The sequence below is a fragment of the Alternaria postmessia genome, assembly GCF_024291825.1.
Source record: "Alternaria postmessia strain BMP 2775 chromosome Unknown scaffold_61, whole genome shotgun sequence".
In the NCBI taxonomy this organism is placed as follows: Eukaryota; Fungi; Ascomycota; class Dothideomycetes; order Pleosporales; family Pleosporaceae; genus Alternaria; species Alternaria postmessia.
In genome coordinates this window covers 133,370-158,464 of record NW_026260134.1, presented here as the reverse complement: position 1 = coordinate 158,464, position 25,095 = coordinate 133,370, and the positions used below count along the sequence as shown (strand labels likewise).

The 25,095-nt window shown below is 50.3% G+C and overlaps 11 protein-coding genes across 11 annotated transcripts; 2 read left to right on the top strand and 9 right to left on the bottom strand.

Annotated features, from left to right (window-relative positions):
• Positions 1-658: 658 nt before the first annotated feature.
• Positions 659-1,294, bottom strand: J4E82_008114 (uncharacterized protein; the record flags this gene model as incomplete). Its single annotated transcript, XM_051734353.1, has 1 exon — positions 659-1,294. One exon carries the CDS (start codon positions 1,292-1,294, stop codon positions 659-661), a length of 636 nt encoding a protein of 211 aa, XP_051585947.1.
• Positions 1,295-2,889: 1,595 nt separating this feature from the next.
• On the bottom strand, positions 2,890-3,728 carry J4E82_008113 (uncharacterized protein; the record flags this gene model as incomplete). Its single annotated transcript, XM_051734352.1, has 2 exons — positions 2,890-3,599; positions 3,650-3,728. 2 exons carry the CDS (start codon positions 3,726-3,728, stop codon positions 2,890-2,892), a joined length of 789 nt encoding a protein of 262 aa, XP_051585946.1.
• A 750-nt stretch (positions 3,729-4,478) lies between these two features.
• On the bottom strand, positions 4,479-6,131 carry J4E82_008112 (uncharacterized protein; the record flags this gene model as incomplete). Its single annotated transcript, XM_051734351.1, has 1 exon — positions 4,479-6,131. One exon carries the CDS (start codon positions 6,129-6,131, stop codon positions 4,479-4,481), a length of 1,653 nt encoding a protein of 550 aa, XP_051585945.1.
• Positions 6,132-7,052: 921 nt separating this feature from the next.
• J4E82_008111 (uncharacterized protein) lies at positions 7,053-8,030 on the top strand (the record flags this gene model as incomplete). The annotated part of the gene is made up of 1 exon (XM_051734350.1): positions 7,053-8,030. One exon carries the CDS (start codon positions 7,053-7,055, stop codon positions 8,028-8,030), a length of 978 nt encoding a protein of 325 aa, XP_051585944.1.
• An 80-nt stretch (positions 8,031-8,110) lies between these two features.
• J4E82_008110 (uncharacterized protein) lies at positions 8,111-9,138 on the bottom strand (the record flags this gene model as incomplete). The annotated part of the gene is made up of 2 exons (XM_051734349.1): positions 8,111-8,509; positions 8,575-9,138. 2 exons carry the CDS (start codon positions 9,136-9,138, stop codon positions 8,111-8,113), a joined length of 963 nt encoding a protein of 320 aa, XP_051585943.1.
• Positions 9,139-9,928: 790 nt separating this feature from the next.
• On the top strand, positions 9,929-11,771 carry J4E82_008109 (uncharacterized protein; the record flags this gene model as incomplete). Its single annotated transcript, XM_051734348.1, has 2 exons — positions 9,929-10,713; positions 10,778-11,771. 2 exons carry the CDS (start codon positions 9,929-9,931, stop codon positions 11,769-11,771), a joined length of 1,779 nt encoding a protein of 592 aa, XP_051585942.1.
• A 490-nt stretch (positions 11,772-12,261) lies between these two features.
• On the bottom strand, positions 12,262-13,859 carry J4E82_008108 (uncharacterized protein; the record flags this gene model as incomplete). The annotated part of the gene is made up of 3 exons (XM_051734347.1): positions 12,262-12,317; positions 12,739-13,606; positions 13,854-13,859. The coding sequence occupies 3 exons, from the start codon at positions 13,857-13,859 to the stop codon at positions 12,262-12,264; spliced, it is 930 nt and encodes a 309-aa protein (XP_051585941.1).
• Positions 13,860-15,487: 1,628 nt separating this feature from the next.
• On the bottom strand, positions 15,488-16,042 carry J4E82_008107 (uncharacterized protein; the record flags this gene model as incomplete). Its single annotated transcript, XM_051734346.1, has 2 exons — positions 15,488-15,507; positions 15,595-16,042. 2 exons carry the CDS (start codon positions 16,040-16,042, stop codon positions 15,488-15,490), a joined length of 468 nt encoding a protein of 155 aa, XP_051585940.1.
• A 1,283-nt stretch (positions 16,043-17,325) lies between these two features.
• On the bottom strand, positions 17,326-18,297 carry J4E82_008106 (uncharacterized protein; the record flags this gene model as incomplete). The annotated part of the gene is made up of 2 exons (XM_051734345.1): positions 17,326-18,230; positions 18,279-18,297. The coding sequence occupies 2 exons, from the start codon at positions 18,295-18,297 to the stop codon at positions 17,326-17,328; spliced, it is 924 nt and encodes a 307-aa protein (XP_051585939.1).
• Positions 18,298-19,630: 1,333 nt separating this feature from the next.
• Positions 19,631-20,767, bottom strand: J4E82_008105 (uncharacterized protein; the record flags this gene model as incomplete). Its single annotated transcript, XM_051734344.1, has 3 exons — positions 19,631-19,935; positions 19,994-20,202; positions 20,250-20,767. The coding sequence occupies 3 exons, from the start codon at positions 20,765-20,767 to the stop codon at positions 19,631-19,633; spliced, it is 1,032 nt and encodes a 343-aa protein (XP_051585938.1).
• A 1,930-nt stretch (positions 20,768-22,697) lies between these two features.
• Positions 22,698-23,438, bottom strand: J4E82_008104 (uncharacterized protein; the record flags this gene model as incomplete). Its single annotated transcript, XM_051734343.1, has 1 exon — positions 22,698-23,438. One exon carries the CDS (start codon positions 23,436-23,438, stop codon positions 22,698-22,700), a length of 741 nt encoding a protein of 246 aa, XP_051585937.1.
• Positions 23,439-25,095: the final 1,657 nt, after the last annotated feature.

Genomic DNA, 25,095 nt, shown 5'->3' with positions numbered 1-25,095 from the left:
AGTTTAAGAGCTCTAAACTGAACTGACTGATAAGACGAGAGCTCTAAACTGACACTGAACTGACTGCCAAGCAATCAGTCAGTCAGTCAGTCTCATCAGTTTGGATTGATTGTTAGCAACTCTGCTCCCTACTGAATTGAAAATGGCCGCATACCAGCCCGAGCGACGAATTCTCGGGACCAGCAGTAGGGAGCAAGTCGTTATGATCTACACCAAGACGAGCGACAAGGTCTAGATAACTTGCTTGCCAGTCCATACTACGACCAAAACAATGATGCGCCCACATTCCTGCACGGACGCAAGAAAGCTATTTGTTCACGACAGTGACTTTGGCGCTGTAGCTAAGGAAATAATGCGTACTCGCGGCGAAGTAGCGCCGAAGAACTTCCATGAAACGGGCGAGGGATTTTCGTATGATCAGCTTTGCTTCATTACTTCATTCGCAGCACTAAGTGATTATATTTCTTAACGGGTTGATGAGACAAAGTATTCATAAAGATAAGACATGTCATATTCGCACTAATAATTGAAGTTCACGCCCACACCTGTAACGCCAGAGCATGTCGACTTGTCGAAGCTATTCTTTCCCAATCGCATCATCTCCATTCATTTATCATCATGAGTCGTACTGATTTCTCTCCTTACATGCTCCTTGATATCATATTCTTTGTATCTCCTGTTGCCAACTCTGATGTGTCTGACCTTCTGGGAACATACTACTAACGATCTTGCCCGTCTTCATATCCAGATATGATCCCGGTGGTATTTGGGTATGCAGTCCAGCCGGGCTTGCACTTCCGCCTCCACTTCCACCGTTCTGCCTGGGATCGAGGAATTGTCCATGTCCACTTACGCCTGATCCAGGCCGTTGAGGCTGAGAACTGGATCGCTCGCGCCACCGTTGACTCTGCTCATCCTCCCGGCTGAATTGCTGGTACGGACTGGGCATGCGGACCTCAGGCTGAAAGGTGGCGGCGCGCGGTGGTGCAAAAGAGGGAGGTTCCCACTGACTTCTTCCTGTCGCCCTGTCAACGTAGTACCAACGTTGACTCCTCGCATCGTACTCTTGGGCCCAACCTTGGGGCGCTGGTGGTGGAGGACCCCCTTGTGGAGCAGGGCTGCCAGGGTAGCCACCTTGGGAAGGCGGCCGACCTTGATGCTGATATCCAGACATCTGATGATATCCCTTCGCACGTGGTGGTGATCTATTTCCACCACGTTTCTGCTGCTCGAACTTGTGGATCTGCTTTGTGATGTAATCGTCTGCGCGTTGTATGTAGGTTTCGAAGGACATGGTGGCGTTTGTCTTGCAGAGCCTGATGAAGCTAGTTTCGTACTGCACTGCGATATAGATGGACTAAAAGGGTAACAGACGATGATAGTTGTAGTACGTTTCACACAGCCACACATAGGGGCGTTACGCTATATATACTCTGCCCAATCCCCTCCCCACGGTATGCGTAAGCCACTCGTTAGCCACATGGTGCCAACTGCTCTACCTTACAATGCAGGACTAGCCGCGCCATCACACTGCAGAAATCTCATCAAACTGGCGCCACAATTCCCAAGCTTAGCACGGCTTGTATGCCGCAGGTCGCAATGTGATTGGTGAAAGCAGTAGCGGTGCGGAAAAGGCGGAACTGTGGCTCGCGTCATGTGGCTTTCGCGTGTCGGCTAAGGCCGGCTAGCTTGCCGGTTTCCGTGGCGCATGCGACAGGGATAATTGTGACAACAACTTTTCATACCTAGGTATTGCTAACAGCACCCGGAAACCATGGTGCGACAACTACAAAGACCCGTGTACCTTCTTCTCGGCGTTTGCCAGTGTCTTAAGACCATTGCTGCTCCCTCATTGGCAAAATCCTATCGCAACTTCATGTCATTGTATTTCACCGCGCTTTCAGAGAAAACCGAGCCAGCAGGATAAGAAAAGAAAGTTTAGTAGTTCCTTCGCGCAGCAGTGATATGAAGATGAACCTAGCGCAGCTTTCACCTCTAGTGACGTGTAACAGGCTTTCTTTTCGGAGCCATGTCCGAGCGATGTCCATAATCGGGCATCGCTTGGCCTGAACATAGGCTCAAGGTGAGTGTCGCAGCGCTAGATGGTCCGGAAAAGGCCCTTCTTAATCGGTAATTGCCAGGCCTGTTCGCTCTTTCATACTGATGCATTCGAGCCCACGGCATCACTGTCTGTCCGTGTGCCTGTCGACATATTCGCTGCAAAGCTGAAAATGATTCGCTACGAGGATGTAGCTTTCATTGTGGACAGGTGATCAGTCGGATGCGCATGCAGGTATTATGAAACGAGTACAAGCACTTACTGAGGTCAGACCATAGGTATATTGAGCGGGGCACGTGCTGTCCTCGTATCATCGTGGTACGCGGTACATGCTCGGAACGGTACATGTAGGCCGCATTTCCTTGACGTCCTCGATGACGAAAGAATAAGCACTGCCGCTTAGGCCTGTTTTCTAGTGTTTTCGGCACTCTAAAAACACGGGCCCCATCGTATTGATTAGCAGGGAGATGTATGAGCAAGAACTGTGGCAGTAGTCAAAGACTTGGGAAACTGGGCAGAGAGAAGTATGCTTGGTCACTCGGATCAACGGCTGAGATCTGCGGCATGCTTGCAGTGGGTTGATTGTAGAACCCCAGCATTGACCTACCCACTTCTGCATGCAGTCTTGGTTGCATACCTCATCGTTGCGTACGCGGAATGACGGCAGCCATATGGTTATACATAACTTGGCCGCCAGTCGTCGTCATCACGTTCATGGCCCAGATGTTAGGCTATTATAAAAGTCAACATCGATATTCGAATCTCTAACACAATTATGTTTTGGGGCCAGGAGACAGGTTTCCCGGTGCAGTGGACTTGCCTCACCATCTCTATTTCGAACTCTTGATAAAGTCCCCGCGCAGCCACTTTGGCGCACCTCTCCTTACGAAGATCATGTCATTCTCCGTATCTAGTCCAAGCGCACTGAACCACTCCAAAGCATCCTCTGGTACGTGTGGCAACCTCGTAACAGAAATTGGACATTGCTTGACCCAAGGCATTTGGCTCTTGGGATTCAGTACTAGCCTCAATCCGAAGACACTCGGCTCTTTCAGCTCCACGCTCTTGAAAACGTTGTCGACTGCGGCTTTCCACTCTCCTTCGTAACCGACGAACAATTCGTTGAAGACTGCACCACCCTTTCCCGTAAACTCGTAGTCGAGACCAGGCGTATGGAAAAGGCTTAGTAACAGAGGTCTGATTTCGATAGGTGTATCGTATTTACCACGGCGTTCGACATCAGTACGAATCGTGAGCCAGGCCATAATGGTGTTGCGATCGACAGCATGTTTGCCAGACGAGGGGTAGATGGTCTCCAGGTAGTCTTGCGCATCACGAATGTGCACCGATATAGCACGATCCCTGAGATACAGTTCGCGAAACTCCCGCCGCGTCTGTCGAGACACCTGGGTCAAGCTGTAGTAACCGCGAGCCGCCCAAAAAGCTTCACTTGTTGTCGTGATACTGCGCCGGCTGACATGCTGCTCAATAAGGCGCTGCTTGTCATTCGCAGCAAGCATGTATATCCTGTTGCGCACCTCTGCGCATCTGTGAGCTGAGAACGAGTTATGCCGAGGTTGGTTACGGTACCTTGCGGAAGGTCGCTAAAGCCGCGCGCAGACCTCGCATGGGTCACGGTGGAAGGGTTCGAAGACATTGTGACACTCATTGTAATGTTGCTACAAGCTTTTGCGCAAAACAAAAGCTTTCTTGGGGGTTTACGGTGGTTGGGAGGTTGATGTGGAGAGATGCACATTAAGGAAGGTGAAGGGCGGAGGATCAGCATGCTAGCCGCAATAGGCAGGACGTAATCTGGGGCCGCTGAAGATACGTAATTTGATTATCGTCCGAGCGACGAACGACGTATTCACTCACACGTCGTGTTGGCTCACTTCTGATTGAACAGCGAGACATTCCTTCTGACACCTACATCCCACCAAACTGGTTTTCTTTGAACAAAGCGGCGTGCATAGCCTGCGTCTGACAGAATACGTCTCGTAAGCCATTCCAACGTCAACATTTGATCCGATCCTCCATTTAGGCCCATATATGCACCCTCCAACCAACTTGCCTATGTTCATATCACATCGAGACGACTGCAGAATTTCACACAGCCGAATTTGTATGTCAGACTATGATCATCGTTGCTACTATGTGTTGCTATCCCGTGCATGAAAGTGGACGGCAGATAGGAGAACGAGGCTAGTCTTCGAGTTCTCAGTCATGAGATGAAGCTTCTTTTTGACTACATTGAAGTAATCTACAAGTAGCGAACGAGAATCTCCATCTTGATAGTCAACGAGCATGTTCGTTGTAATGTTGGCATTTCATGTTATGCATTTACCAACTACAAGAGTTTTGGACCAAGACCCCATACCGATATCCCCCTCTCTGCACGTCTAAGACGATTGATGATCTACTACAAGCCATCCTGCGCACCGGTATGCTTCGACTCACCACCGTCAGATAAATTGCTTTCCATGTTCACCGTCTTTAGGAATGCTAAAGCATCCCTTCCCTGACTGTGCTCCCGCATCGCCCTTTGCAGAACTTGCACCACGTACGTATGAGCTTCAATTGGTAGATTGTTCTTGAAATTTACCATCCACTGACGCGCGTTCATCCTGTCCTGCAGAGGCAGTGAGGTGTTTTGGGTAATCAGGAAATTCTGCCACATTTCTGGAATGTGGCGACTGATGTTTGTGCGGAGTTGTGCAGGGCTTAGAATGGAGTCTTGGCTTGTGGATTGCTCGTACTGTTCATGGTTTTGCTGCTGTGGCTGTTGATGCGTCTGAAAGCCTTGGGGTGTTGATTGTTGAGGCAGCTGCATTTGTTGAGAAGCTTGAGGAACACTGCAGTATGATTCCTGCGAAGCTGGCTGCTGGGGTGGTTGGGTTGGAGATGACTGGGTGAGTTGAGCGGACCACATGCCCGGTTGGGGCTGAGGTTGGGCGTATTCCTGCGGAGTTTGAGTAGTAGGCTGGCGTTGTTGAATATGCTGTATATGGTCCGTCTGCGCTCTCTCTGGAACCGCCTGCATATGGAACTGCTGTGTCCTCTGTTGTTGCAGATCCATCGCAGCTTGTATATTGATAGCTGAATTGTTGACCATTCTGGTGATGTTTCGAATGTCCGACATGGCCTTTACCCCTAGAGCATCATCTACAGCAGAGTTTCGCACAATGACCCAACGGTCAACAAGGACCTTTGCAATCTCCAAGCGCTTAGCGGGATTGATGCAGTCGTAGCGAGAGTTGCGCAATATATCATTCGGTTGTAGGAGAGATATCTGCTGGCTGGGCTCTGGAGAATTGTTTGGAGCAGGGATTGGAGGCAAGTTGTTGGACGGGCCAGTGGCATGCTGTGGCTGCCGTTGAAATAGATTTGCGGGTGGAGGTAGCATCGTCGTCTGTGACGCGAAAGGCGAAAGATCATCAGACTTTTGACGTGAGCCTATTTGCGCTAGAGTCTCGTCGATATCGGTAGTAGAAGATGAGCGCAGGAAAGATGGCTGTTGTGGCTCGACGTCCGCATTATGTATGACTGGAGTATTCCTAATGTGCATCTGGTGCCCAGTCATTCTCACAGACTGTTTCTGCTGCGAAGGACTAAAAGGGACTACTGTTTGAGACTGACGACGGCGCTGTGATGCATTCAACGTCTTTCGTCGCGCCATTTCCTCCTCAGAGATAGTACGAACGCTTTGTGGTGGTAGCAACGGGTTCAGGAGACTACCAGTTTGGGAGCGTACGTAGGAGCCGGGCGTACTTCTACCATTGCTTGCTCCGCTCATGTCGCTGCCATGCTCGTTCTGTCCATCCAATAGCGTTTGCGCGGTAGCATTCTTCGACTTCTCGAGGTCTTCCGTGGTCTTTTGCGACCAAGTTCGCGATGGCATACTGTTAGTGTACCGAATAGGCGCAGAAGCATCTACGGGATATATCATAGGGTGTAGACCAGGCTCCTGTGTTGTTATAATGCGTGGGTCCGGTCCATAAAGGTAGTCTGAATAGGCGGGGAAGATGTCGCAGTCGCGCTGCAGTTCCTCCCATTCCTGGTCGCGGAAAGGCATGTCTAGAGATGTCTGTTGTCGATGCGGGTAATGGTGGTGGTGGTGGTGGTGGTGTTGTGGCAGGGAATAAGTTCTGTGCGCTCAGTACGTGCGGGGCCACGAGGAAGGTGCGGTGAAAGAGCGGGACATTGAGCTCTCACTTCCATTCTACTGTGATTTCTGCAGCGGAGCTTATACAGCAGTGTTCGGACTATCTTGTTGAGGGCATTGGCAGCAACTCGATGGCTTTCGAGAATTATTGAGTTCAGCATACCAAATTGATTCAGACTGATGACAAGAACAGACACGGAAGTCTTACCACACCTGACCGTGATCATTTCGAGCAGTCTGACCCATGATCTAGCTCGCATCGTGCGACAATATCCATGCCATTTTGACTTGACATGGTAAGTCACTCATAACTTACTGTTATATGTCGGAAGGGCGGAGCAGCAGAAAGACTGAACGTCGCTGAGCCCGGTTCATTCACAAAGCCGGGAGCAAGCTGCGTCCATACATTCTTGCGACGGGAATAGAGGGGGAGACGATGATATGCCAGAAGGATGCCCACTTGAACCCATCTCTTAAGGCTTAGATTGATGGCAGGATACGTGACAGAATTGAGTTGGAGGATGCATGGGTTTGTCACTGCGCGTTGCGTAGCTCAGAGAGATATTGGTAGGTATTCCAGTTGTGTACTGGACACTAAGATATGGCCAACTCTGCCAGGGTGTGAGAGGCGAGAGGTTGGCGCGAAGGACGTGAAGCATGACAGTCCACATCGGCAAAACCATTCACCGAGGACGCCAAAGAATGTCGCGCTCCCCACCACCCCACCACCCTCGTGCCGATCTCACAGCAAATAACCCACGGTCCTTACCTCGTGTCGATTAGTTTAGTCTTCAGCCTCGCTTCTGTACTACGACACTCTGCATCATCACCATGAGCGACGCGCCGCCTGCACCCGAACCAGAAACCCTCGAAGCTCTACAATCTCGACACCGTAAAGAGCAACGCGACCTCGTATCCCGTATCACACAAAAGAAGAAGCAAGCAAGCAAAAAGACACGCAAGGGTGTCAACGATGAGTGCGAACGGCTTGAGCGTGAATTGAAGGAGCGTCAGGCGCATGAAGTCGCTGTCCAGAACGGCGAGGCCGTAGATGCTGAGGAGCATGTAAAAGACGCACAGAGCTCTGGAGACGAGGCGCAGGATATACAAGACGACGTTGCAAACCTCAACTTAACTGCCTCTGCTTCAGACAGCAAAGAGAGCAGTACGAATGGCGATTCTGCCGAACCCAAGAAGAAGAAGCCAAATCGCGCAAAAGCCCGCCTCGCCCGCCGCGCCGCCGAACAAGCCTCCATGATCGCCGAAGCAGAGCGCGAGGCCGCCAACGCACCGAACCCACGTGAACTAGAACGAGAACGCATGGCGGTACAACTGAACAAACATGAGCTGGTGCTGCATGAGATACGAGCCGACGGTCATTGTTTGTATGCAGCGGTCGCGGACCAGTTGCAGACGCGAGAACTGGGCCTAAAGCCGAGAATAGGTGTCACCATCACCGGACAGAGCGACGAGGGGTCAGACAAAAAGCCACAAGGATACAAGACCGTCAGACACGCAGCGGCAGACTGGATCCAAAGCCACGCCGACGACTTTACAGGCTTCATGGAAGACCCATTGCCCGAGCACGTCCGCAAGATTAGAGAGACTGGTGAATGGGGCGGACATCTGGAGCTGCTTGCGCTGGCCAGGACATATGGTCTGAGGATATGCGTACTGCACAGCGACGGCCAGGTGGACAAGATAGAGGCTGAAGATGAGGTCAAAGAAAAGGAGGAGATATGGCTGGGATACTACAAGCACAGTCATGGGTTGGGCGAGCATTACAACTCACTACGCAAGGCAGGCTGAGCATGGGATCGGCGATACGAACATGGGTGCCTTGTAAGCTGTCTACCGGAGCTATACAACGTCCTCCTAGCCAACTGTACTCAGTGCCATTTCTGATCATCCGGACAATCCGCCTTGTGCCGCCACATACTCACGCAGTCTCTTACGAGGCCCTTGATGACGCCAATCTCGTGGGTCCGCTTAGGGGTGTAGTGCGCAATCTTGACCAGCGCATTCTCTGTCTCCTCTCGATCTGTTTTGGTTACGAGCCCTTGGTCGTCATACGAGATATCCTGACCCGGTCGTTTGAGCAGTTCACTGTGTACAAGTGGAGGAAGCGACCACGGAGGTCCGCCAGAAGATGCGGGCTTGTGTGTAGGGAATTCGAGACAGATGAGCACACCGCCAGTAGAAGTGGTGTTCGATGAGGGACGGCGGAGGAGCGTGGTGGTACGAGATGCCCATTTCGGTCTTAGAGAGGGAGGGAGTGCACAAAGAAACTGTCCATCGCGTCAGTACACGCCGCCAGACACGTCCCACACGCTATATGTAATGCTTTACTTACCGTGTTATCGTAGATGATGTCAAACCCCTCATCGTTTTCCCAGCCTTCCACATCTCCTAACCAGCCGTCTTTGAAATAATCCCCACACACAACTCTCATCGCGCCCCTTCCGATCTTCTCGTCCATGACTGCATACTCTCCTTCCAACGGCCCCTTTCCGGGTTCCTCCAGATACTTTCTCGCAGCGTCAGCAGCATGCGAGGACACTTCCAGCCCATAAGCGTCATAGCCATATGCCGCAAATAGTGCTACGTCATATCCTTTCCCACATCCTGGCACAAGCACCCTCCTCCTTTTCCCGTCATCCTTCAATGGCCCAGCGAGAGAAGCGTAGCCCGCCGATTCGCTGTTTGGTGGCGGTGCACCGAGGGAGGGATTGGGGTCCGGTGAGGAGAGCGGGCGACCACGTTCCCGGAGCAGATCAATTAGTGCAGGATTTGCGTGACCACGGTCCCAAGGCAGGAACGTAGACTCTCTCCAGAGATCGTCCCAGCGGTTGTTGTGCTCTGCATCGGGAGCTGAGGAGAAGTGTGAACGGAGGCGGTCTTGGTTTTGGGTTGCCATGGTATGGCTGATCGGCGATGCGGTACTTGGAGAGTTGGAGGGGTGCGTGCTCAATGTCAATGGCCTGACGGTGTCGTGTGGCCGCTTTCGAACGACGATGAGTTGGAAGCTGGTAATCGGGACGCCGAGGCCCCTCCAAGCTGTTGAGCTAACCCATCTCTACCCCACCACAAACGTGCTCGTGCGACAACGCTAACGGTGACGTTAACGGCCGTGCAGGTGCCATCGGATGCTGCAGTGTCAACCTCGAGTGTCTCTGGATTTGGCTGACAGTCGTTCAAACACAAATATCAGAAACTTTGTTCTCGATTGCGGCGGCCCGCCTTACGACGGATGTGTCGATCCACAGGTCTCCACGTGACATCCCGTACAATCAAGCTCCAATTACCCGGATCGCATGCATGCATCCTTCTAGCCCCACCATGGCTTCGGATATAATTAGAGCGAGTTTGTTTCCGCATAGCAACACTCCCAGTTCGGCAACCCGTTGCGCTTAGTTATCGCTCAACAGCGGCGTTTTCGCTGGGTTGTGTCTGGAGTCATGGCGGGCTTTAGCTTTCCTTCGTTTGCAATTCACTTGTTGAGGATACACTGTGTTGAACACAGGGTACAGGTGCGCGGTGAGAGCATGCTGAAGAGCTAGAGATAGCGGCTGTCGACAACCGAGGTATTACGACGCATACGGAAAAGCGACAGTGCATGCGGAAACCGGAGCGAGCTTTTGCTTGAACGAAAGACTCGGACGTTACGTTGTCTGTGTTTCTTTCCTCAATCTCTGCGACGGGCGATAATGGCAGATCATGACAGGTCGAGATCGCCACCAAGGATGTTGAAACAGGAGGATGAACCCGACCGAGGCACCGACCAAGACGTAAAATATGAGCAGGATGAAGGTTTACCAGAAAAAGACATCATGGAGACGGGAAACCAGAGAGATACAGAAGAAACAATGTCAATCTCATCGTCCCGAGCCTCGACCGCGTCAGGGCATTCTAGCAATGTCGATCCGCCCAGAACATCGAATTCAAAACAACGTCCAGTAACCCTAGCCAGAACTGCCTCAATTCTGCCCGATGCTATTGTTGTTCCACGCTCGCAGCGGCGTGGACTTCTTGCTCGCTTTGCCCTCATCCCGGAGGTCGAAAACCCAGAGCATTATGCGCGGCAAACGAAATGGTTTCTGACCTTCATTGTCGCATTCTGCGCCATGGCAGCACCCATGGGCAGCGCAATTGTCATGCCAGTGCTGCAGGAAATCAGCACAGCCTTCAACGCGACCGAGACAGTGACCAACATGAGCGTTGCTGTGTACATGCTTAGCATGTCCATCTTCCCCTTGTGGTGGAGCTCTTTTTCGGAGCGACTGGGCAGGCGTACTATATACATAAGTTCGTTCATACTCTTCGTAGTATTTGCCATACTCTCTGCCATCAGCAAAAGCATCGCCATGCTCATTGTCTTCCGTGTTCTGTCTGGCGGCGCAGCAGCATCTGTACAAGCGGTTGGGGCAGGGACCATCGCCGATGTCTGGGAGACGAAAGAGCGTGGACGAGCAATGGGTATCTTCTATCTTGGGTCAGTAACTCCCATGTACAAATTGCATGTGAGACACAAACTGACTTTATGGATGCACATCCAGACCTCTCTGCGGCCCACTCTTCGCCCCCATCATTGGTGGTGCTTTAGGCTCAGGTCTAGGTTGGCGATCAACACAATGGTTCCTGGTCATCTATGGCGGCATGACACTCATCTTCATCATCTTCGCACTCCCGGAAACCCTGCACAGGAAAGAAAAGCCATCTGCTGATCCGACAGCAGCACCAGCCGGTAACGAAACCGAGAAGGAGCAAAGTACAACACTCGGAAGAAGCGCAACCCGCGCCTCAACCGTTCAAAAGACCAAGGGCGTACTTCTTCACCTCCGCCATATCTTCATTGACCCCTTGCGCATCATAGCATGGCTCCGGTTCCCACCAGTCCTCCTAACCGTATATTACGCCAGCATAACATTCGGCAGTCTCTACATCCTCAACATTAGCATCCAGTCCACCTTCGCCGCTCCACCCTACTCATTCTCTACCCTCATCATCGGCCTACTTTACATTCCCAACTCGGCCGGCTACCTTCTCGCCTCACTGTTCGGTGGTAAATGGATTGACAGTATCATGCACCGCGAAGCCCGAAAAGCGGGACGTTACGACGACAAAGGCAAGCTTATCTTTCGCCCCGAAGACCGGATGAAGGAGAATGCGTGGATTGCTGCTATCCTTTGGCCTTCGGCCCTGATCATTTATGGTTGGACAGCGGAGAAGGGGGTCCATTGGATCGTGCCCATGATTAGCAACTTCTTTTTCGGCATCGGTAGTATGCTCATTTTCGCGCTGGTCAACACTATGCTCACGGAGTTCATGCCTCGGCGGGCTGCCTCTGGAATTGCGCTGAACAATTTTGTGAGAAACATCTTCTCCTTTACGGGCGCGGTAGTTGCAGAGCCGATATTGAGCGCCATAGGAAATGGATGGTTGATGACGATCTTAGGCATTTGGAGCGTGGTCACAGGGTGTGCGGCGCTCTATGCGATGGGCAGATGGGGTGGGAAGTGGAGGGAAGCTATGGTCAAGGTTATGGGCTGATAAATTGGAATTTGAGGACGCTCGTCGTTGCGATTCGATGTATCGCATTACTATATTTGACTGCAAACGTTGTGATTTCGTATATCAGACGTTTCGTAGCGAGACGAATATGCGGGTTGTAAGCTACATACTTCATTGAAAGCTCATTGAAGAGTACATCCTTCCACGGCTTGCGGCGCAGACCGCGTCCGGGTTACCAAACAGCTGGCGACTCCGATGCATTCGGCGGCTCTGCACATCAAGCTGGCCCCTTTGGGTCTTGGCTCAGCTGTATCAACAATGACGTCACCACCCGCGAGCTTTGCCGTGCTCGTTCCTACGTCCATTGCCTCTTCCCTATATCACCTTGGTATTCATTTCTTGTCCCTAACCTATCAAATTGATGTCCTCCACGGCACTCTGTGGCTAAAGAGGTGCGCAAAGACTGCTAAATGGCTTAAACCACGCGAATGGCCTTTGCGATCGCGAGTTGACACAACCACCAGAACTCCTACTGGATCTGCACCCTGTTTGACAGGAACTCTTCAACACGCGCCTTATAGGCGCCTATTTTTGGATCGATTGGTTCGCTCAGCCTATTTGACGTTCTGCAACCGCAAGTCAAAACGCGCCGCCCCTGTCGCGTTACCTCGATGTTAGCTCACGATGTAAGTTAGGGGTCTTCAGAAGTTGTTCCTAGTGAACGAGATGCATTCAGCCATGTTGAAGGAGAGTCTCTCAGATGTGAGAATGGAACATGGGATAGTATGATAAGAGAGCTATGGTCCGGACTTGCATAGCGCTGCAGCGAGCTTTCACATCTCGCGAATCGTTACTCATTCATCCTTGTCATATCATTCTACATGGATACGTCTCGTCAATCTTTGTGCTCACGTCGGCCTGCCGATAGCTCTGATTCTGGCGCCCCAATACCACAAGACAGCGCACACTGGTAGTCCCAAACCAATCGCGACGAACCCCAACGTACTGTTACCCCACCCATATCCCAGCGTTTTGTATAGATTAGGCGCGAAGATCGGGAACACAAACGCAAGACCATATGAAACTGAGCGAACACCAGCACCTGCAGAAGCTGCGAACTGGCCAAATTCCTCGATCATATGCGCGATTGTTGCTTGGTTCACAATGAAACTGCCTAGCGTGAATATGATGACGCCGACGTCGACCATCATCCAGTGGAGTGTGCGTTCGGCGGACCAACCATACCAGAAAAGACCGGCTGGCATGATGACCATCCCAGGAACCATGTACGGGATGCGGAACTCGGGAACACCTTTACCACCAGTCCGTTTGGTCAGGTGTCGATACCACCAGTCCATAATACGACCGCCCAGCTGGCCGCAAAGTGTCGCGCCGATCGCAATCGATATGTAGTGCAAGCTACTGGTCAGCTCAGATTGTCCGTACTTCTCGATCCACAGCGACGCATATGTCGAGAGCACAAGGGTGTAGACAGCGAAGGACAACGTTGCGGTCAGTGCATTGAGCCAGATGATAGGTCTTCGCACAAGTATGCGGACCGGACGCAAGAGGTTCCGCGCAATACGAGCGCGTTCTGCTTTAGCAGTAGGGACGTTACCACCATCAGCTAACGCTTTACGACGTAGCAAGACTGGCGTATACGATTCGCGAATCCAGAAGAAACCGACAACCAGGATGAAGGCGTTGAAGATGCTCATGATCCAGAAAACCCACGACCAATGTATAGAGTGGGTAATTAGACCACCGACGATGGGTCCAAGTGCTGGGCCAAGGAAGGGGAGCAAGTTGACCATAGCCAGAGATTTGCCGCGTTCGTCTTCGCCATACATGTCGGCCATCACTGGACCATTCAACTGTACTAAATTAGCTATCTTCATGTTGGATTTGATCAGCCTTGTCACTTACCGTCACGCCAACACTTGCCCCAGCTCCGGCCATAAACCTCCCGACGATCATCAACCCGGTGTTTCTGCCCACTGGACACAGCGCGTTCCAAACCACGTACCAGGCATTACAAACTATCCAGACTGGCTTCCTCCCCCATACCTCACTGGCACTGGCTATCAGGAACGGCGCAAAGGCCATACCGAGGAAGTATACCGACATGGTTATCTGGGCTGTGGAAGCGCTGATAGCAAGATCTGAAGCGATTGCAGGAAGTGATGGCGCAATCATACTTGCAGACATGATGGGGATCAACTGGCCGAAGGAGAATATCGTCCCGATGACGAACTTGCGTAAAGGCTTCCAGTTGTAAGGATCCGATGAATCTGCTGGAGAAGCCCATGTTGCCTGGGCTGTTAGCAAAATGTCATCGGCCTAGAAAGATGACATACCCCGTGCTCATTGCTCAAACGTACTAGACGGTCGTTGGCAAGGTCGACAATTGGAGACGATATCTCCGGGTTTTCGCCATCGTAGTCTTCATGCTTGTTCTGAGATATGTTGTTGGTTGGATAGACAATAGTAGGCTGAACTGTTTTCTCATGAACTCCAGAGTGCGACATTCTAGTAAAGCTCTTTATGCTATTAAGCCCCGATTCTAGTCATTCTAAACTTCCTTTATATACTGATATGATATATGCGCTCGGAGTTCGGATCTAATCTTATCAGATCGGAGTTCTCACAGCTCGGACATAACCACTGTTGCCTAGCAGGATCTGATAACGCCTTACATGCCGCTGCTGATACTTTGACCTTCCTATTCTAGTTGCAGCAATGGGATAATCAACGGCTAATATGAAGTTATTTTCGCTGTAGCACGGTAAGGTATGATAGCGTTCTTCTTGCATTATAGTATGCATTGATACAGCGCTACTACTACTGCGTTTTCGTTCCACCTGAACAACACTGACGCTAAGAAACCAGTCAGAATGTTATCGTCCGCGCACTGTTTCCTCTCCCTCTATCGCTCGTTTATGTATGACCTCTGCTTGCTGTAGATATCCTATGCCGAACTGTATGATGCTGATATAATTTATAACACGAAAGAGTCTATCACGCAAAAGTAAAAATAACATGTGCCATATCTCCTCAATCGGAAGCAACACACAGTTTCATGTGCCTCTTAAGATTATCTTCACGCGTGAACAGTTGTCCAGGCTTCTTACACCAAGGATTGGGACATTTAAATCTTTCTCCTCCTTCGTGTGTCGCTTCGTGACGCTCGAGGTTCGTCCGAAGGCCGGATGTCTTCCCGCAGCCGTCATGAACACATCTGAACCGGTGATTGTGCTTTCCCTTGATGTGCCTGCTACTAAAAGTTAGCGAGGATAGACATGGGTAAGATGGTTATTGCACACCTAAGTTCGAACCGTTTTTTGGCGACGTAGGTACATTGCGGGCATGGAAACGAAGATAGATTAGGGGACATCGTTGTTGGACCGGTGTGTTTGGATACGAAAGGAGACTTCTCATTGAACTTGGTGGCGCCTTTGTTGTCGAAATTGTCAGCCGTATGCGAACTGAATTCTTCTCTTTCGCCAGCTATATCCATGCGACGGCTTTCCAATGGTGTACTCTCGACCACGAAAGAATCAGAATCTGTTGACTGGGGATGCTCAGATCGTAGATGGGCATGGATAACAGGATTTGGCTCCCATTCATAAGCCGACGGAGGAAAAGAGGGTTCTTCTTGATTGTTAGGATCTCGTGTATCCTCTTCCGTTCTATCTTCTTCTTCACCCGCTAGTCCAGCGAAACCCGCGAAAAAATCTGCGACCTCTTTCCATGATCTACAAGATCTTCTTGCGGCCTTCCAATCACCTGGTAGTCGGTCTGCCGAGAGTTAGAATACTACTTGAAACTAATTGCGCTACAGACTTACCAAACAAAGACCCACTGCCGAGTTTAAAGCCGATTGAATTAACCAGGAACTTGAGTAGTTCAAACGGAACGCGACCAGCATCAAGAAGTAGTCCAGGGACCCCATCAGCGTGACATCCCTCGAATCGATTATAAAACCGTAGAACATTGACACTAATAAGGACACCCCATGCGTCTTCGTGTTTAAGTCCTTTGACCTTTCGGTAGTAACTCATAGCTCGTTTCAGCAAACACAATAGTAGCCAGAGACCACTCATTGTGCAAGTCCAGTAGAAGAATGACTGGAGAGTGAGCGCAATGACTTGATACCAGTATCGCACCACAAACCCGATGGTTGATAGACCAGCGATGACGCAGAAGTTCGCCAGAATCCAATCTTCGAAGTCGTTGGTGCGTACTCCGAGGTCCTGATTCTGTGGTCGCTTATTCCCTTCAAGCTCTAGTATGTAGTGCGTCCCTGCCATCGCTATAGTATTGAAGAACAGCCAGTTCTTCTGGATGCACCCGAGGTATAGAGTGATAATACATATCCAGCGCAAAGCGAAGGGCATGAGAGATGAGAAATTAAATGGCAGAGTAAACGGCAGAGTAAATGGTGTAGACACAGTAGGCGGTGTAAACGTAGTAGACGGGACGACTCTAATGCAAATCCACAATGGTCCGGCAAAGGCGATAAAAGTCGTGAAGTTGATAAGAGCTATGATCGTATAGTTCTTGAAACGCTCGATACGCATTTCGACATCGTGACCTACTGAACGGCGATTGGTTTCGTGCCTGGAGGTCGACATGTTGGAAGCTTTTGTGCGAGATACTAAACATGTAGACGAGCAAAGCATAGTGAGACTTTTGTACAATTTCCTGAGAATCTAGCATGCATGGGAGGAATACCATTTCTCTGACATCTGATTGGCTTCCGCTGCATCGGTAGCGTGCTTGCATATGTCTACATCGTAGCTGGTTTTGATCTGCGCTCTACCTGGTTTAGCTTGTCTTTTCCGCTAGCATTAGCTATGTGCGCGTCTCTGTCATGTGTAGGCGCGTGAGACCCAAGACTGCACATCCTTTGACCTACAGCTATGGAGCCTTCCATGCCTGTCATTTGCTTGCGTAATATGTTCATGCGCCCGCACAGTGAAGATGTCTCTTATCAGTTGTTGGGCTGCAAAGATGCCATCAGAGTGACTTTGATCTGTGCTGATGCAGGGCCCTGCGTCTCGTTCTTGTGCCTGAGCCCAAGTAGCCAGACGTCGCACAGTGATGCAAGGCTTCAGCCGCATTAGCGGAGTTGTATGAGGCCGCACATTCCCATGGCTGTGGCCGTCATAACTGTGTTTGGCGCAGTTTCTGTGCGGCGAAGTGCGGTTTCCACTTTGTCTTAATGTCATCGTTGCCCTGCTCTGCCGCTGCTATGATTGGTTGCATTCGGGAACAATGCCACACACATAAAGCATGTAAAGTTTGCGCCCGAGTACATGAAGCAGTGAGAGTTGGATGGAAACTGTGAGGATTCGCGACCATCATTGGGTAGGAAATCAAAGTGTTTAAATTATCGCAACACTGTTCCCCAATGATTTGATACGACGTGAATAACGGACAAAGGATGTGCTCAACAAGGAGACGCGAATATGGAAAGAAGGGACAATGGTGGCTCAGCGCAATTCGAACCATCAAAGACCCATCGTCGCAGAACAAGATACTACCTGGAACAATGCACTGATGAGCCGTTACTGAAAGAATACAGAAGGTCTTAGTCGATCCAGATACTCTCACCCAAGCTGATGTAATCATCAATGAGAGCACGGCCGTAGCTTTTGATTTTTGATGCAGCCATGTGCAGGCTTTTGTTTCTTTTGTTCTCAACAATCATTGGACGTAAGTAATTGTGGGTAGCAGAATCCTGGACGACATCGGCGGTATCGAATACGGCTCGGTCGAGACCAAGTACCGTGATATACCCAGTTGGAGAGTTTGCGATAGCGACCACATCCCCACCAACGAACGGTGCTGCCGTAAGCTGACCTTCGCCAAATCCCTGCCAGCTAGCTTGCGCAGCGACATCTATTACCTCGCCTGTTGTGACGTTGAGAGTAAAAGATGTGATGACCGCTTGGCGAGATGACTGTGAAAGTGTCCACAGAGTGGCTTTGGAGGCGGAAATGGCCAGGGATGTGGTATGAAACTCTGTCGGATCCAGAGAAGACGGTAGCAACCTGTATCGTAGGACAACAGTAGAGTTGTTCACAAGAGTGTCACCTGCCAACGATAAGACGACTAGCACATTTGCGTCCTTGGTAGCGATATACATCAAGGTCTCTGTGGGGTGCGCGACAATCTGCGAAGCGTTCGTGACATTACCAAGAATGTCAACACCAACCACGTCCTGCAAACTTGGGTCCTCGGATATGCGAAAGTTAGAAATGGATGTCGAAAGCTGCTGGGAACTGTGTGAATCGAGCGCGTGCAGATTGCGACCGCTAGGGCTCCAAGCGATAGAGTGCACATCACCGGCGATTTCTTTTGAGCGTAGGGTTTTGTAACCGTCTGGCGTCAGACCAAATACAATGCTGCAGGTACCAGTACTAGCGGTACCCCATATCGCCGTATTCTGTGTCGAAGAGCTCAGCTTGAGGGACTCAAAGCTAGTAGTGTTACCTGAACATCATTAGATGGATCCATGTAGATGCTGCAAAAAGAACTGACAAGATGATGGTATTTCCATAGTTCCTTCGCTGATGAGCTCATATGTTGGGGCAATGGAATGGCGGGTCAGGGTTCCATCTTGCGGACGGCTGCTGAAGAGGTGCTGCTTTGAACGCTTGCTTATATGTCAACGGATTCGACTCGTATCGGAGACCAAAGTACGGACATCGAGAGCCAGAGACGGCGACGGTCCACTCGCGTCTCTCGCCTGGATAGCGTATACCATCCTGGACTCATCGTCCAACTCCAGCGAGTACAAAGCCTGTCCGTTCGTGGTACCAACTGCGAGATGATGCAGCAGAGCATGCAATTGTGTTGGTGCGAACAGTACAATTGCAAGAAAAGCGAACATGGCGCCGTGTGATCACAAGAGAATGAGACTGGGACCAGCGCAACAATATGCTGTTATCAGTCGGCGTTATACCAGCAGGTGAGCAAGTCTCCGCAGTGCTCATATCTGCGAAAGCGCATTGTGGGGTGCAGCTGACGCAAGGGCAGATACCCAATATCGTGGGTGAATTTCTGGTATTAGCCAGTAGTCTGAGTGCCCGCCTCTCGGTATGCTAGGTGGGATACCCAGATCATACCGGCAGTTATCACAATCAAGATGCCCTGTAAACTGCGTCTGCCGAGCAAAGCTCCAACAGTTGTGGGTGGGATTGCGGAGTAGTCTCGACGGATAGATCGCCTAATCTAACATCTTCGGTAGGTGGCTGGAAGCAGGGGTTAGACTGATGGTCAACGATCGCCTGGACAGCCAGCAATGTCCATGACGGGTACTCGCGTTCGACAGCGACTGTGGTCACAAGCGGCGCAACAACAAATCGAGGGTTGTTGTAAAATAGGATGAAAGTGGAACGCGCGCGCATGAAACAGAAGGAGAGACTAGCAGGGAGCTTACGTCATGGTCCTGAATTGGCAAGCACCTCGCTTTCTTTCGCGACGAGCTTCCAGTGCTCCGACTTACCCACATTCCAATTATCTTCGTCCTCGATGACAGCTCCAAGTTCTCTCATCGTCTGGTCGCGCTTCCTGTCAACTAATGGTACAGCTTCATATTGTTAATAGGGCTTCGCATGCACCTCGGCACATCGCATCTGCGGATCATTGACTTGTCGAACTATATAAAGCTTTAATAAGGAACGATGCAATCAAAAGGAGATCAGAGCTATACAAGACTACCAGACTGATAGAGATGACGAGACATTATGGTTACGAAGCAAACCAAGGTTATGCTAATGGAGCTGTTATACAGGTGGCTGGTCAGCCTGTTGTCATTGCAGCTAATTAAGTGTGTAGACTGGAAGCTCGTCATTCGTTACCATCGTGTACAAGTTATCTACCCCTTGCTTTCAGTTACGGTCTACTTTAGGTAGATCTGCGAGGTAGTCTCGGATTGCGAAATAGGCATCCTTTGCGGCCCAATTCGAATCGAAAAGAAGAGGTGTCTCATCGGGGGTGTTCTTGCCCGAGGCCTCGTTGTCACGGACACCCCATGTAGTTACGCCGACGCAGTGAGGTACCCAATAACAGTATTTGACGACATCCCGGTATTCTTGCGGGTTAGCTCCTTGAATATCCAGCTCGGTGATTGCGACTTCAGCAACGTTAGCCGCGGCTAAGGATCTCAGCGCGCCTTCCACAGCAGAAGCATGACCTATTCATCACTATTAGTATGCTTATGAGGCTGTAATGGACAAATGAAATGGACATACCTGCGTCAAGGTGTGTCTGGGATCCGATTCCATCGATCAAAGGTCTTCCACCAGCCTGCCATTTGCCATTCCACTCATTCACTTTAGCGACCATGAACTCGTGTTCTGCGTACGTCGCATCCTCTAGATTATAATCGTTGATGTACAATTTAGCGTCCGGATCGGCAGCGCGAGCAGCTTCGAAGGCGACTTTGATGTACTCATCTCCCCTTTTTCAAACTTAGTACGCCTTTGTCGCTTATTCGAGTGCACTTACAAGACATCGTAGAACGGATTGCTGCGCATATGGTCTCCCTCAATCGCCTCGTTGACCACATCCCACGCTCGGATCTTGCCCTTCCAGCCGTCACGCCCTACCAACCTCGTCACATGGTCTGTGATCGCGTCCCTCATCCCTTGTTTATCTTTTATGGCTCTCACATAGTCTGGAATCGAGTCCCACCACAGCAGTGTGTGGCCGCGGATACTCTTCTGGTTCGCTACAGCCCATTTGACAAGATTGTCCGCCTTGTCCAGAGTCATAACGTTGCGTTCTGGTTGAGTCTCGGCCCATTTCATTGTGTATTCTGGTGTTACTTGGCCAAAATCGGCGCTGATGATGCCTTGATTCTCTCCTTCAGATAGTCGAGCAAACTCAGTAGCCGTGCCGAAGTAAATTTTGCCGACCTCTCTGAAGAGCACATCAATGCTGCCCTCTGGTCTCGGAGCCGCTCTCTGGTTCAGTGGACTAGCTACAGCCAGCATAGGTGCGAGGAGGAGGGGCGCAGTCTTCATGATGGGTGGTAGTCGCGGATGAAGGAAGAATTGGGAGTGAGAAGTAGAGAGGTGTTTTGCGAATCTATGCTTCGGGGATAACCTTTATAATCGCTCTGCAGCTAGCACAGCGTCTAACATACCACTTCGTACAGACTCTCACCTTCAATCAGGTCATCTCCACAAATCCTTAGTGTACAGTGATGTTGTGGCTTGCTACGCTCCACATGGTATGGTTAGGAAGCTCCACTAGAGAGTCCGTGCCATCGTGTTTGCCTGCGCCAACACATCGGATTCTCAAGGAAGGTCTGCTGCAGGTACTATTAGGAGAAACTAATGCCACTAGACAGAACAGCAATGTGCCGGAGACGGATGCCTTCCTTGCCGTATCCTATCCGGTAACGCAACGTTGGTGGCTTGCAACTATACTAAAAGCTGCCTAGATCTTCCACCCGCGTAGGGGACCATCGCAGCACGTTACATACAGCCTTCCTTCCTCGTTCTTAGTATGCTCATACCAATACGAAGCTGGCATTTATCTGCCTACGTTGTTTCCAGGCCTCCAATCCTGCAGGCTAGACCGCGGTTTATCAGGAACCGAGGGGCGCCGGAAATAAAGGCATCGACGAGTGCAACTGACCTCAGGCGCCTCTCGTCGCACTATACATGGCTGCTATCAGCCTACGATTACCGGATACCTTTTTTCCTCTAGACAGAGAGGGTTCGTATCACTCACTGTGTGGTAGTATAACGATGTCACATCGCCACTGATCGTGGCATACTCTCTACGAAGTACATTGCCGCTAGCGAGCCGGTCCTTTAACGCATGCCCCACTTAGGACTTAGGCGTCCCAGATCGTTGGTACTAGATCGTGGTCGGAAGATTCTGGCTTTCCAGGATTCTAGAAATCAGCCGTTTTGATGTTTCGATCGACGGGATCGTACGAGGGAAGTACGGCGAAGGGCAGCGTCACAGCAGGCGAAGCAGGCAAAGTACGAAAATAATACCCATTAAGCAGGTCGGTTTTTCGCAGATTTGAGGCTACGGTCTGCATTTCTATCACTTCCTGATTGTTAACGCATATTTCAGTGGTTACTTCCGTCCGCTCACATGCTAGATCGTATGGGCCAACAGGTGCTGAACATCTTCTGTGTCGAACATTATCCCCGGCTCGATATCTTCCCAGTAAACATACAGGGCATCGTTATCCAATTCTTCCAACTCCAGTAGCATGAAGACTAGCTTTCGCCAAAGCCAAGTCCAGAAGTTGCGTAAACGCCGTCCAAATTTCGCCATGCATTCTTTGGAAGACTTGTAAGTTACCTCTAGATATTTCAGACAATGATCCTTGGCCCTGTATAGTGGTGCGTCTTCGTCTAACAACTTATGCCATTTACAACCCAGCAGCACATCTCGAACAGTAACACGCAGCTTGAACCTAACACCATGATCATCGCGACACGACTCCAAAGCCGGAGAGCGTGTTGACAGCTTCGTGTATTTCCATTCTCTAGGGCCCGCAGCAAGTGGTCCGCAAGGCTCTTTGTTGCTGAGAAGCAATGGTGGTGGATAACGTCCATGGTTGCTTTTGAGCGATGGCCGGTAAGAAAAATAGTCCTCTACGGCCACAGGCCGAAGTTGTGCGCGTGTCCCGGTATGTGTGACCACGCGTGTGCTTGTTTGACTATTCATCGCTCTGTCTACGTTCTTAAAACATGTGTGAACGACGTCAGAAAACAGTGAACTGCTGGAGGAGTTGTTGGATATAATAGCAAGCTCACTTTGTGAAGAAAGAAGTTCTGGGCTTTGTTGTTGTTCGCCGAACTAACCTCTTAGTCTCACATGCGTGGTTCACGCCCAATGCTCATGTGTCTCGGTGTTCAACAGACTATTGCTAGTGCAGGTCATGTCGTCCATGGTATCGCACCGGTATCAAAGAGACGAATCCCGCTAGATTACAACCTCTGTTTCGCCAACATAGACCCATTCGCCGTCGTCGCGTATGCGCCATGGACTTGCAAAGATCTGGCTCTTCTCGCTAGTATCAAATTCGTACACCTGCAGATACCACCGTTGCCAAGTAGGATCCCAAACCCAGTCTTCCCAAGCACCAAGCATCTCTGCCGCAACATTCGGCATCAGATTGACACCAGACATGCTCACGTGCTCCCAAACGTTTCTGATTTCGTTTAACTTCCATCGTGAAAGATAGACCCAGACCTGTTGAGCGGGTATGTAGGTGTAGAACTCATGCCATGTGGGATCCCAAGTCCAGGTGTACGATGACAAGGTAGTTTGTGGAGTATTCTGTTGAGTTGATTTTGTAGAGTTGATCAAATGATCCAATAGCGCAACAGCGTTGGAAAGGTCAGCGAGGTCCAGAATAGCCGATATTGACAGATTGGGTAGCTGTTGTGGTGGCTGCCAGTCACCTCTGGATCGCAGCTGCTGTTCTGAGATCTGTAGCCGTTCTTTCAAAACTTGCAATTGATCCTCCGTCTCCTCGTCAGCAGACGTTACGCTTACGTATGCCTTGTTCGCTTGATCGTTGGTAGGAGCTACTGGTCTTAACACAAAGCCCTCGCGTCCTGCTTTTGCGTCTCTTATAAACTTCCGTATCGTTTGCTGAAGCGTGACAACAGTCTCTGTAAGATCTGTCGCTCGATCGCCGTTGACAGCTGCAGACGCCATATCCAATCTCTTCGTGCTCTGGACCAAATTCTTCTAGACCCCTAGCTTATAGCTTCTTCCGATAGGCTTCAGTAAAAGTATATTAGACAGGTGGTGCGCAGTTTGTTGCAAGTGGTACCGTTGAGTACAGATTGCCGAAGCAGCCGAGTTTTCGCCTTCATCGCCACCACGAGAACTTTGCTTCTTCACCACATCCATCAAGGATCAACATCGAGACAAGCAACAACCATTGTTTCCAACATCAGCCGACAATATCAGTTGCGTTGTGACGATGATGCAAAAGGACGTGGAAGATGAAATCCGGCGTTACTTCTGGTCGAAGAGGCTGGGAAGGGATCGTTACGTCATCGTTCCCGTAGGTACGCACGGCAAGCTTCATGTCGCGACATCCACAAGCCATCAAAGCACATGTCAGATAGTGTCTCCAGTGTAGCCTAGCAATTTTAGTCTCGGTGACGCGGGTTTTGACTAATGATGGCTGATACGAAGAGCCAACCGACGGGATCGTCGTAGACCTGACCTTGCAGGCCCGGAACCATGCTAATTATGAAATATAGAGAAGGACAACAGTTTACCATCAGGTAGGGGTACCGTTGAGACTGCTCAGGAGTTTCTAGTAATTGGTTTCGTGTATGAGTGCTTCGATTAGAAGAATGATAATATCGTAAGTTCACGATGTTAGCACTTCTGCCCACTCAGTTACCAGCGTTCACAAACCGTACGGCGCGACTCCAGTAACACTATACACACATAACATCTTCCACCATAGACTCTAGAGACGTTTTCCCTTCAATGCCAAATAATCTCTTTATTCCGCATAGGTTCCAAACAACGACAACAACACCCCAAAAATGCACCAGAACCCTCAATCACACTGGCAATGTCACCAACATCCTCCTACACGTACACAACCACAGAGTATTACCCCAGATCCTACCACCCAGCCCTCCATTGCCGCCCAACCATCCCCTCAGACCACCTCCCTAACGATGAATATCGTTACTTAGTAAAACTGCAAGACCGCTCACGTTTAGAATCCCATTTCGCTCAACCCTCACTACCCTCTTCTTCATACAACACTCTCCGGAAAACAGCATATCAAGAACAACCTAACTTGAGTCGCGAATGGCGCACAAAGGTTTCCGAGACGGCAAATGCTACTCGCGCGGCATTAGGACCAATTTTCGATTTCACGGAGGAGGGTTATGAGCGTATGCAAACAGCAAATGACAATCGATATACCGGTGGTAGGCATCGTGTTGAGAGTGAATATGAAGATTACGTTCCTTCTCGCCGTGTCCATGAGCTCAGTCAGAAATACTGGGATAACGACGAAGTGCACATGAATGAGCAGTATCGCAAGAATGGTTGTAGTCTGCATTCAGGTAGGCATATTGGTATCAGTCCTTTAGCACACGCGCACCCTGAGCCTATGCCGCAACTAGGCAGAAAGCGGTATGATAGTGGAATAGGGGAAAGTCCCGTGTATGGACCGACGCCAGAACTCAGTAGTAAGTTTGACTGGAGTAGCGATGAAGACGAGTTGCCGAAACGCAAACGTTGGGGACGTCTTTTTCGGAGTAAGGAAGCTGGATGAGCGATAGGCTTCGTGAATAAGATTCTAGTGGTGAGTGCAACAGGAAAGCAAAGTTCAATG